The sequence below is a fragment of the Ursus maritimus genome, unplaced genomic scaffold (assembly GCF_017311325.1).
Source record: "Ursus maritimus isolate PB19 unplaced genomic scaffold, ASM1731132v1 scaffold_10, whole genome shotgun sequence".
In the NCBI taxonomy this organism is placed as follows: domain Eukaryota; kingdom Metazoa; phylum Chordata; class Mammalia; order Carnivora; family Ursidae; genus Ursus; species Ursus maritimus.
This window is the reverse complement of record NW_024423344.1, coordinates 68,147,083-68,160,114: the sequence shown is the minus strand read 5'-3', so window position 1 is coordinate 68,160,114 and position 13,032 is coordinate 68,147,083. Positions and strand designations below refer to the sequence as shown.

The following is a 13,032-nucleotide window of genomic DNA, read 5'->3' as shown; positions in this document are numbered from 1 at the left end:
TGTTTTTTTTTTTTTAAAGATTTTACTTGTCAGAGAGAGAGAGCGTGAGAGCGTGCATGCACGCACAAGTAGGCAGAGCTACAGGCAGAGAGAGAAGCAGGCTCCCCGCCCAGCAAGGAGACCGATGTGGTGCTTGATCCCAGGACTCTGGGATCATGACCTGAGCCAAAGGCAGATACTTCACCGATTGAGCCACCCAGGCATCCCTTGTGTTTCTTTTTAATGGCCTCTCTTTTCATGTACCATGCCTGGTTTCTTACTGGGCTGCTGCTTGTTTTTTTAATGATTTTAGGATTTCTTTATTTATGAGGAATTAACTCTTTGTTTGTGACATGTGTTAGATATTTTCCCATTTGACTTTCACCTTTTTACTTAATGGTATTTCTTACTATTCAAATTTTTTTTTTAAAGATTTTATTTATTTATTTGACAGAGATAAAGACAGCCAGCGAGAGAGGGAACACAAGCAGGGGGAGTGGGAGAGGAAGAAGCAGACTCATAGCAGAGGAGCCTGATGTGGGGCTCGATCCCATAATGCCGGGATCACGCCCTGAGCCGAAGGCAGTAGCTTAACCGCTGTGCCACCCAGGCGCCCCATTATTCAAATTTTTTTAAACATAGTAATCATAGAGCAATCATTTCTTTTATAACTTCTGGCTCTCTGTGATACTTAAAAAATTCTACCCTTCTTCAAGATTTAAAAATAACTTCTCATGTGTTCTAGTACTTTATAGTTTCATATTTTGATTTAACATAAAGAATAAGGTTGGAATCTACCTTATTTTTCAACCAGATAGCCACCCACTTTATCCAATACTATACACCAAATTTGTTTTTTCTCTGCTGATACATTTTTGTTAATCTCCAAATTTAGACTCATTATAAACAGAAAATGTTTACTTGGAATCTCTTTGTTCACCCATCTTTCTAAATATCTCTTTCAGATTGTTTTTTATTTATTTATTTTCTGCTAAAGTACTTATATAGAAATTTCTTCAAGTATGATCGATTGAAGGATTGATTGATTCACTGCTAGTTTACTTCTATAGATATTCCTTCAGTGATGGTCTGTAGTCCACTATTTCTGTTCATCTGAAAAAGGTATTTCACCTTTATTCTTGAAAGATACCTTCTCTAGGTACATGATTCCACGTAAACAGTTAATTTCCCTCACCGATTTAAGATGTTCTGTCTCTGAGCTCCCATTTCCAATTTAACAGTTTTTCTTTTGCAGATTCTCATGCTTTTTTCCCCCCTCTGGCTGATTCTAAGATATTTTTTCCTCTGGTGTTCTATGGTTTTGTCACAGTTGATCAAGATGTGGATTTCTTATTATTTCTTCTGCTTGGGACACACTGTGTTTCCTTTATCTAAATATTCCTGTAATTTTTTCACATACTTTATACTCTGTAATTAATAGTTGTAGTACCTGACATCTTCAGGGGAGTTCTAAACGTTTACTGTGAATTTTTTGTGAATTTCTAATAGATCATTTTTAAAAATTTATTTATTTATTTCTAGAGAAGGTGGGGGGAAGCAGAGAAAGAGGAAGAGAAAGAATCCCAAGCAGACACTCCGCCGAGCGGGGAGCCCAACGTGGGCTCAATCTCATGACCGTGAGATCATGACCTGAGCTGAAATCAAGAGTCAGATGCTCATCCGATTGGGCCACCCAGGCGCCCCTAGATCATATTTTATTGATCTTAAATTGGGGAATTCTACAAACCTAAATTTGGGAGACTTTACGTCAAAGGATTTCTACTTGATTCTGCCAAGAATCAGAAGGCACTTACTAACCTAGAATCATTTTGCTCCCCTTTAAGAATCCATGCTTAATACAAGAGGAGACCAAGGTTCAGCTCCCTCGTTATTGACCCAAGGTTTAAACTCCCAGTTGGTTAGAGACTTTATAAAAGGACTGACTCAAAGGAGATTCCATCCTCTTGCGCTTGCATTGCTTCCTGCTCTGGTCTCAGCTCACTTTTGTGGGGGGCGGGGTGGAACTGGAAGATAGTCCTTGGATACCTTTTTACTTATCACGAGCCCAGCAATGCATCAACAAGGCTAGTACATCAAGGAATGGCTCATTCATTCATTCAAAAAACATTTACTGAGCACCAACTATAAAAACATAGCACTGTTTAAAAAACACCAGAGACACTATAGTGAGTATAACAGAAAAATCCCTTTTGAGTATGTGTTCTCATTGGGAAGACAGACAATTAACAAAACAAGTAAGTAAAATACAGAGTACCTTAGATGGTGATAAGTGCTACAGAGAAGACTTAGAAGGTATGGATGTATATGGGGCCAGGGAGGTGTAATTTTAATTTGATGGTCAGGAAGGTCTCACTGGGAAGATCCAATTTCAGTAATGACTAAGTAGGTAAGGAAGCTAGCCATGTAAATATCTGAGGGAGTAAATAACATTTGAGGTAGAGAGAAAAGCAAGTGTAAAGGCTGGAGGTGTGAGAACACACCTGACATGTCTGAGGAATAGCAAGAAGGCCAGTATGGCTGGAGCAGAGCCCCAAGGGGGCACTGTAGGGTCTACAAACCATTGTAAAGACTCTGGCTTTTACTCTGAGTGAAATGGAAAGCCACTGGAGGGCTGTGATCAGGAGTGAATGATCTGAGTTATGTCTGAACAGACTTGTTTGGACCACTACAGTAAGGGAGGAAAAAAGGAATGGGAGCAAGAGGGGAAGCAGGGTTGCCATGGCCTCTACCCCATGACACCTCAGTACAAATGAAGAAGAAAATACCATTAGTTCAGCAATCATTTGAAATTGCCAAGTATGAAGAGTATTTTGAAATTATTTTAATAAAATATTTAATAATCAGTAAAAGTAATGGAAAAGAAACTGTAGTGCAGAAATGCTAAAAAGCTTATAAACATTAATATGTTCTTTTTCTAATTAGGACAGAAAAGTTATGGGGAAAAGGCTAAGAAGTTGGGGAAAAGTAAGCAATAAACTCTGAGTTTTTTTGTCTTCATTACAAGACACTATGATTCTTGTGGAAATTTTATCAAAGAGCTGCTATATAATAAAAAAGTATAAAATGTATAATATTATATAACTTTAAGTGTTTTGAGAATAAATGAGGTTGGGACATTAAATTACTTTGAATATACCAAAAGTTGAAATGATAAAATTCAGTGAAAATTAATTTTAAAAAGTTAAACACACGCACAAATAAAAACTGCTTGGGAGTTATTCCACTCAGCTTTGCTGTTTCACAAGCTGGGTGCAGGCTGGGAATGGAAAATCTGAGAGTTGACAGCACGTACATGAGAACAGGGGACAGACATGGAGCTGTGCACCTACACCCACTCCACACCCATCCACTAACACAGACGGGGCTGTGAACAGTGCAGCTCTGAATGCCGGAGCGACTACATTTCTAGAGAATACCAACTCAAGGATCATTTTCTCATTTGAAAAGGTGAATTCAGGATAACTTTTAAGAAGAAAGATTCTGTCTAAAGCCATTATTTCAACTTTTTCCAAAGAACAAAATAAAGACTATTCTTAGCAGACCAAAGAACAGTTCAAATGTTTCACTCACTGTAGAATCCATCTGATTATATCTGGCAATATCTTTATGCAGTGTCCGTAGCATAATCATAGCCACCATTCCAGACAAGAAGAGGACAATGACCAGGGAATTCATGATGCTGTAGAGATAAACATGTCAGGATTAATCTGCATCTTAATTTCCTTTTTAAAATATTTACTCAGTAACATTAAAACAGTATTGATCAACATCAAAATTTGACCTAAAATCCAAAGATTCAATGAGCTGTGTTCTATTATATGTCCTAGTGGATACATAACTTTATATACTTATCGTAATAATCTTATCATAATCTGTTGAGAACTAGAATATTTTTGCCTGTGGCCAACATTATTGAGTAAGTACTATGCCCAAATAAATGCAATACAAGCTGTAGAGATCAACAAAGGTCTGTATCCTTAAGAAATTTACGACAAATTTACTCAGTAAGTTAATGAGTATCAAAAGGTAATCAAGCAAAGCAGAAAAAGGAGAGTGACGGCACCATAAACAACTCTCCAGATAAAAATTTTGAGTCATGCTTTGAAGAGAATAATAACAATAATAAATAGCCATAACATGAGCAGTAGCTTCTTCCATTTCAGGTAAGGTGCTCAAATGGTCTGTTTCCTTCATTCTCCTTTAATCCCCAGGGACAGTCTCGTGAGGCAGGTACTTCCAGATAAAGAAATGGGACTCTGAGTAACTGGGTGACCTGGCCTGACTCACAAACAGTGACCAGGCCAGGACTGAACACAAGTCTATCCAATTCAAAAGCCCAGACTTCTGGAGAACTAGAGAGGAGTAGAGAATGAAGGAGATATTCAAAGGGACAAAACATAGAGTAAGCCCAGAGCGTAAAGTGGATTAACTCTGTATTCTTTTTTTTTTTTTTTTTTAAGATTTTATTTATTTATTTGACAGAGAGAGAGACAGCCAGCGAGAGAGGGAACACAAGCAGGGGGAGTGGGACAGGAAGAAGCAGGCTCATAGCAGAGGAGCCTGATGTGGGACTCGATCCCAGAACGCCGGGATCACACCCTGAGCCGAAGGCAGACGCTTAACCGCTGTGCCACCCAGGCGTCCCTAACTCTGTATTCTTACCTAAACCACTGAATGTGGGTATGAGGCATAGATTCCAGAATGTAGTCCCATCTAGATGCCCATCTGATGTTTTTATCTTCCTAGGGAGATAAAACAAAAGAAAACAAAAATCTTTAAATAAGCAGTTGCTGACAAATGTATATTAAGAATCCAAACACTTCCACTCATAGCTTGACTTTCCATTCAGTTAACAAATGTAATTGCTCAATATCATAACCTGGATTAGTCATGAGTTTCAGAGTTTAGCTCTAACTTAAGTCTTAGGAAATTCAAAATGAGATTCAGCAGTAAATAACAAATAATAAAAGAGTTCCTAAAAGTACCTAGTTACCTATATTTTTTTAAAGTCTTGCTTTAAATTTTAACTAACAAAAGTTTATTTTAGATATCAAAATTTAGAGCTGTACTTAATTTTTTCAGAAAAACTGAGTGGTATAACTTATTTTTTAGTCTTTTTGATGCCATCTATCTATCCTTATGAGACACTAGAGTCATAACTGAGCATCTGGAAGGTGTCACCCATAATGAGCTCTTAATACCTAGAAATACATAGTGTTTATTGCACTAGGCTTGCAAAATCACACACTATATGGGGAGAGTAAATGTCACAACTATACTTGATTGCCAAGATAGTTTATTAAAAATAGAGGTGGAGGGGTGCATGGGTGGCACAGTCAATTAAGTGCCTGCTAAGGCTATGATCTCAATGTGGTGAGACTGAGCCCTACATCCGGCTCTGCACTCAGTGTGGAGTCTACTTAAGACTCTCCCTCTACCCACCTCCCCTCCCCACACGCACATGCACTCTCTCTTAAATAAATAATTAAAAAAAAAATAAGAGGTGGAATATTGCCTCAGATTCTCATAAAGTGAACTTTTACTTTCCTCCTAAGAAACTTCTACATTAATAAAAACACTCCCTAAGAACCTATATAAATCATCTAATATTAGGAAACTCTCCACTAAAGTTTATACTAATCCAGACTTTAAAATAGTGTTGCTTTCCCAAATGCTTGTTACATAAATCTTTGACATTTTCATATGATTCTCTATGCCTATTTTCTACCTTTTGTCTTCTACATATCTCTTATGACTTAACATTTAATCAGGTTCAATTCTCCAATTTACTATACTTCTCATTTAAATGGAGACTTAGCTTTGAGTATGATTATGCTGCCTAGTGCACTGACAAACTATTCCAAATCAGCTCATTAAAAGCTTATCTATGTGACAAGGTTAATCATTAATGTTTTTAATTAGTTTAAGTAGTATAAATTTAAAATCAATTTCTGAGTTATACTAGAGATAAAAACAAACTCACCTGGAAGCTAACAGAATAAGTATAGGCAATTTTGATCTCCCCAGAAGCCTTGTTACTTATATCCATGGGGGGTCCAGAGCAGTCCGGTTTATCTATATGGGTATGCTTGAAGCTGTGGGAAGAGACAGTTTGGCAAGATGCTGATAAAGTACAGTTTTAAAAAATGGGGTAAAGACTAGAGATTCTGTACATATTTTATTTTTTATTATTTTTTATTTTTTTAAAGATTTTATTTATTTATTTGACAGAGAGAGATAGCCAGCGAGAGAGGGAACACAAGCAGGGGGAGTGGGAGAGGAGGAAGCAGGCTTCCAGCGGAGGAGCCTGATGTGGGGCTCGATCCCAGGGACTCCAGGATCACGCCCTGAGCCAAAGGCAGACGTTTAACCACTGTGCCACCCAGACGCCCCTCTGTACATATTTTTAAATGCTACTATAGTCAAAGCAAAATTATTCATTTCACATTTAATAGTACAAATATTTATTTCATATAAATAATGGACTTAGTTATAAGTATGTGTAAGAAATTATTATTCAAAATTAGAAACAAACTTTTAAAAGCACTGTAACTGAAGAACATTAAATATCTTTAAAAAGAAAAAGGGGCACCTGGGTGGCTCAGTTGGTTAAGGGTCCAACTCTTAATTTCAGCTCAAGTCATGATGTTAGGGTCCTGGGATCAAGCCCTGCATCTGGCTCCCTGCTCAGCATGGAGTCTACTTGTCTCCCTCTCCCTCTCCAGACTCCGCCCCTTCCCCGTCTCACACAAGTGGGCTCTCTCTCTGAAATAAATCTTCAAAAATAAATGAATAAATAAATAAATAAACAACTAACTTAAAAAACAAAAATAAACACTGAGGGAGTTTAACTGCCATCTTATAATGGCGTGCATTTTTTTTGAGAGAGCACACATGAGATGGGGGAGGGGCAGAGAGAGATGGAGAGAACCTTTTTTTTTTAAGAGTTTATTTATTTTATTTTGAGAGAGAGTGTGTGTGCGTGAGAGGAGAAGGAGGGGGACAGGGAGAGAAAGAATAGCAAGCAGACTTAGCACTGAGCACAGAGCCCCACACAGAGCTGGCTCCCACAACCCTGAGACGACTTGAGCTGAAATCAAGAGTCGCTGGCTCAACTGAACCACAAAGGCACCCTGGCATGAATTTCTTCACCAGCAGTAGCATGGGAAAAAGGCTACTTCAATGGCAGGATGGGGAGTGTATGAGGGGAAAACATGAAAAAAAGGGAATACTCAATCTAAAAAGGATCTCACAAATAACTGACAGGTACTTTCATACCAAAATACTGAACAACTTGAAGAGACACTCTTTCAATGNNCTTGTCACACAACGGCATCTAACAGTACATGGAGATTTTAGAAATGACAGCACCCATCAGCTCATTTGATGGGGCGCCTGGCTGGCTCAGTCTGAAGAGTGTGGGACTCTTGATCTCAGGGTTAAGTTTGAACCCCACATTGGGTGTAGAGATTACTTAAAAAAACAAAGTCTTAAAAAAAAAAAAATCAGCTCATTTGGGCCTCTGATGAGAGGTCAAGTTGCAAATATTAGAGGCAATGCTTTTCCACCATAAGAGGAAACACTGTCCCAACCACTCACGTTCTCCACTCCAAGCTGACATAGAAAAGCTGTCAAAACTTCCTGATTAAAAAAACATAACAAAAAGGTACTCTGGCTTGAAAAAATATCTGTACGGAAAAAAAAAATCTGTATGATTTCTCTGGACAACCCACAACTCAGTAACAAATCACAATAAAGGGAGTTTTAGTAAAATCAATTCTGAAATGCCAGATTATATGTCAGAATACTGATTAAAGAAAAAGTTAACTGGGCCCCAAATACTCATTCTTTGGGAATAATTTCACTTACATTTACTTACTTTTTTATTTCTTTTTATTGTATTTTATTTTTTTAAGTAAGCTGTCTGCCCAAAATGGTGCTTGAACTCATGACTCTGAGATAAAGAGCTCCATGCTCCACTGACTGAGCCAGCCACATGCCCCCCTTTAAGTCATCTCTACACCCAACGTAGGGCTCAAACTCCTAACCTCGAGATCAAGAGCCACAGGCTCTTCCGACTGAACCAGACAGGCACTCCCACATTCATTTACTTTTTACCCGTTTGTATAGTTACCTTTTTGGTTCAAGTTTGGCAGCCACTAATCTTGCACCCATGGACCCAGTTTCAACAACATGATAGTAGATTTTGATGTCAACGTGGTTGAAGATGTAAAATGTATCTCTTTCGTGGAATTCTGACTGTGGAACAGAACTTAAAGGTAGAAAACTGGCTATACAGGAGTCAAGACAAAACTTTAAAATGAGGCACAAAAAGTAGGAAGATTTGAGCTTAGACAGAGTTTTAATCCTTCCCCATAAAAACGTTTAAGTTTTAAGCCTCAACTCTCTATAAGCCAAAACTAATTGGCAGAGTACAAATTATGTTTAATGCTTTAATTCTTACATAAAAGTAGGTACCTGTTAAAAAGAACACATCTAATATTTTCTATCTTTCCACTTATGATAAAACAAACAAAAGAAATGTTTAAATATTACATGTTATGAGCATGCTAAATCTTACACATCTCAACACTTTTCCTCCTTGGAAGTTTTGTAACTTCACACTAAACCAATAACTTAAATTATTCAAGTGTTTCTGGTCAACTCTCTCAAAAGCATTAGCCAATGTAACCAGTTTCATGATCGAGCTTATGCTAACGTCTACCACCAAGTCATATTAATTAAGAGATTAAATTGAGCACACAACATTTAAGATCTACTCCCAGTAAATTTTAATACTTTCTATATTGATGTCTTCACTTTACTATCATTTTTAAATATGAAAGAATGGCCATAAAGGCATTTACCTTTTAAAAACAGGTATAATACCAAACTTTTGCAATATAATATTTTATGGACTTAAATTTGTAATACAAACTTCATGGACTTATAATAAGGTCTTTCTGGAACTCCACCAATCTACTTTTTAAAAAATATATGTAAGATTTATGAGTCTAACTTTCAACAGAGTCAGAACATACAAAGCCCCAGCCCTTAGCATAGTGCTTAGCATGTAACAGACACTCTCAGTGAATGTTGAACTAAATCTGAATTATTTTAGTTCTAGAATTAAATTTATATATTGTTAATCTGGCCTAAGTTTAAGACCTAAGTAGTTGTGCTTCAGAACATCTGAATTGTACTTATCCAATGAACATAACAAATTTTGTCCAGGTAAAGACTTAATCCTTCTGTACCAAAAAACCATTTTTAAAAAGTAACAAAGTTTTTCATGAACTTACATTAATAACACAGGCATCTTTTGCATGGCCTTTATCTGTAATATAACAGCCAATAGGAAAACCAGGATTACAGAACCTCTGACCATCTTCAACATCATAACACCACGTTACAGGCATATTATCCACAATCCTGTGCATAGAAATAAAAGTCAAGTTAGAAATCGTCGAACATGACTAAGAAATAGTGCCCAAAGCTGTGTTACCACTTCATAAAATTTAAATGTCTATAAATACCTATAAATAAGATGTCAGAACTACAATAAAAGAATTTTGGTAAGATGTGCTATATTTCATAAGCAATAGCATTATGCCAATATTTGATACACTACAGTGAAGAAAAAAGCTTTATAGCTTCTTTGAAACTACAAATGTATATAGGAAAGTGAGTTTTATAAATTAATGTACTGCAGTTGCTAATTTAACAGTATCATTATCTAGATACCTAAGTATAGTTTACTTTTAGCAAAATACTCAAAACTCTAAATCAGGTGCAAAGCAATGTATCCAGTTCCTTCGGAACAGTTTGATGGAATAGTATAGAAGTAAATGTCCTTTATTACTTGGTGATTCAATAAAAAGGAGAAGAACATAACTGCAAGATGGGAAAATATTCAACTTAAGGGCCAGGTGAAAAAGTGAAAATTATAGTATTATCTATTAAAGCTGTGTAAATCCAACTTATGTCTAAAAGAAATGCTGCTATAAAATTAAAGAAACAAAATTTAAAAGTTCTATAGTGAAAAACAACTTTAAAAAAAGGGATAAAAATAAAGAATAAGTAAAGAATAAGGCTCTGTAGCATTGTCTAACTATATTAAAGTCCGAGCATGTGGTCTCCTATGCCAAGAGCACACTACAGGATACAAATTAAAAAAAATTACTAAAAATATAGTAGCTATATTACAGTCATAAGACGACACTCCAGGGCATGTTTTATTTGTTAATTAATGTATGCCTTAGGAAGTAAAATTATGATTCTATATGCACCCAAGGTGTACATTAATGACCTAATAAAACATGTCTCGTCACATTTAAACGCTATTTAATAGTACCCTATATACCAAATTTTAGAATCACCTACACTATTAAGTTGCTTATTACTATAACCAGCAGGCTAGCAGTACCCATGAAAAAGGCCATAAAATATTAGAAGCATAAAAGCAATGCTATATAAAATAAATAATTCAGATTTTTTTGAAGCTTAAACAATCAGTTAATTGCTTTAATTTTTTAGATAGAGAATGAAGTTCAATGAATATATACTAGCAATATATTAATTATAATATCTTTAAGCTATCATAGTACAGAAAGTACTACATAAAAATTATAGTGCTAGTTACAAAATAAGAAATTAAGGAGCAATTTAGACTTTTTAAAAACAAGCATCCTAAGCTTATCATTCATATAATGCCTTGACACAATAACCTTTTCCTGGTAATAGGAAGCATTAAAAAAACCCCCAAACACTTGGAAATAATGTAAGAAAATTTAAAGAATATAATTTTCAATTACTATGTTGCTAATAAGTTAAGGAGTAACTGAAAATTCTATTCTTTAAATTTTGCTAATGAGTTAGCGAGCAGTAGTTATTTGAATTTATAACACCAAAAATAGTAAAAATCTTATTTTCCATATGGTACAGTGAAAAAGGAGGACTCAAAAGGATAAAGGTTGAATGACTGGCCCCATTTTTTTTTTTTTTTTTTTTTTTTTTACCATCAAGGACTCCTTTCCATTATTTTCCTTTACCTTCCATGGACTCCATTTGAAACACTTCTATTAATGAAACTTCATCTATTAGTAACTCATTTCCCCAATAAATTAAATCCCCAGAGTTTCTGATCAGAATGCAATAACCCATGTTACCATAATGCATTCAGAAAATTGTAGCCAAAAGCAAAGAAGCTTGGCATTTAAGTTACTCTCTGTAGTTTTAACATGAGTACATTTACACTGTTAGGATTTTGAATTTTTGAAAACAGCACATCATTCCCCTCCCCTGCTAGCTTGCTGGGATCCAGGATTGGAACTCACTAGACTAAAATATCTTCAAAGACCCCTCTCTGTCCAATAAGCTATGAACCTAAAAAATTTAAATACTGTGATAACTAGCTCTATAATGATACTTTTATAAATACTATGTCATGACCATCTAGAAACTTGAGCAAGATGTATAATTACAAACCATGCAGAGCAGAGTTGAAGGGAATTCAAGTGTCTGGTGCTAAGATCAAAACATTCGTCAGTCTCAAGAATCAAGAAGTAGCTTAGGTTATTGACAGAACAAGCCAAGAATATCTTCAAATTGTGTTCTAACATCCCAAACAAGAATTTAAAGTATTCGTTAATTTAGATAAGAAAATTAACTATTCTTAATTAACTGTTCTCTATAATGGGTTGGTGTATTAGCTAATATTCAGTCATTCTAATCATTTGAAAGGTAATACGGTTAAAAATGTCGTGGTGAAAACCCTGGCAAGTTTCAAGTTTTTTAGGAAAAATATAGTTTAAGTTTGTAACTGACGTACCCAACACAAATTATTGAGTCAATTTCACTATCAAATGCTTTCTAACTTCATAAACTATTTTAAACAATTTATTCTTGTTATTATATGCATTTTGGCATCAAAATAGTACCTATGTTAACTGTGTCATAAATTAGTTAAAAATATTTCTAAGTACTTTACTGTAAGGAAGCTACTGAAGAAGAGGTGCTTCTATTACCTTTAGGAGCACATCTCTAAACAGTATTCTAAGAACAGAGGGTAGAAGAAATAGCTAAAAATCACCTGTAGGCCTGAAGAGCCATTCTTTCATTCCACCAACAAATGAGTAGCTGTTAGAGTAAATGGGGGTGGATGGGGCTAACGTGCAACTCTAAGAACTGAGCCTTAAATATCATTTTGAAGACTGTTCAAGAACAATTTGAAGCAAAGAAAGCACCAAGGAAAATTTCAATTATTTATGAATAAGCAAATGTATCCCAGGTTATACTGATTCAGCAATTACATAGCATTCTCACAGTAGCTTAGAAGAAAAAAGCTCTTGGCTTACTAGAAACCAAAGAAATGAGATTTCAAGTTCCTATTTGTACTGAGGGTCACATGAGGAGGAAGCTGACACAAGTGTAATTGGGGAAGTTTCCTTCCTTCTTCTAACGATGCCCTGCTATGAGAAACTTCTTCCTGTATGGTTCAGTAGACTGAACCAGATTCTACCCATCTGGCCAATCAGAATGAATCCCCCTAATCACAGACTAGTTCATGGATGGGTAAGTGACCCAAGGCTGCCCCTCCCTAGGACTTTTTTGTTCTGTGTATATGGAAGGGAGGAGGGACAGAACGATAGGCTCCAAGCAGAGTTTTGAGCCACAGGATCTGGGCATGTCAAACTGAGATCAATGGTTCCTAACCTCCCTCGGTGTGGGCAAATGAGTTGATCTGAGATACTGATAAGACAAACATTCAAGAGAAAGTACATGAACACAGTCTTTCTGTTCACTACCTCCAACACCTTATACTTTTTAGAAGAAGCAAAACATGTAAATTAGGACCCTACATAGAATAAAGGCATTTGTCAGCAAAGTTATCTGGAATAATAATGATTATACTTGAAAAGTTGGCTCTTTACATCCTTTTCTAAATATTCTACATCTGAATTCTGTACCATCACTCAATACTACTTTTATTTTTTTGAGTCGATGCTACTTTAGAAGCAAAAATAAAATAGG

General features: G+C 35.9%; 1 protein-coding gene across 1 annotated transcript in view; it reads right to left on the bottom strand.

The window, feature by feature from the left end:
* TM9SF2 (transmembrane 9 superfamily member 2) overlaps positions 1 to 13,032 on the bottom strand; it is a 57,519-nt gene that overhangs the window by 23,294 nt on the left and 21,193 nt on the right. Inside the window, exons 5-9 of the mRNA XM_040624156.1 lie at positions 9,303 to 9,432; positions 8,135 to 8,259; positions 5,984 to 6,095; positions 4,663 to 4,742; positions 3,571 to 3,679 (exon numbers count right to left, since the gene is read on the bottom strand). Of these exons, the coding sequence (XP_040480090.1) occupies positions 3,571 to 3,679; positions 4,663 to 4,742; positions 5,984 to 6,095; positions 8,135 to 8,259; positions 9,303 to 9,432 (556 nt within the window). The remainder of the gene's footprint in view (positions 1 to 3,570; positions 3,680 to 4,662; positions 4,743 to 5,983; positions 6,096 to 8,134; positions 8,260 to 9,302; positions 9,433 to 13,032) is intronic.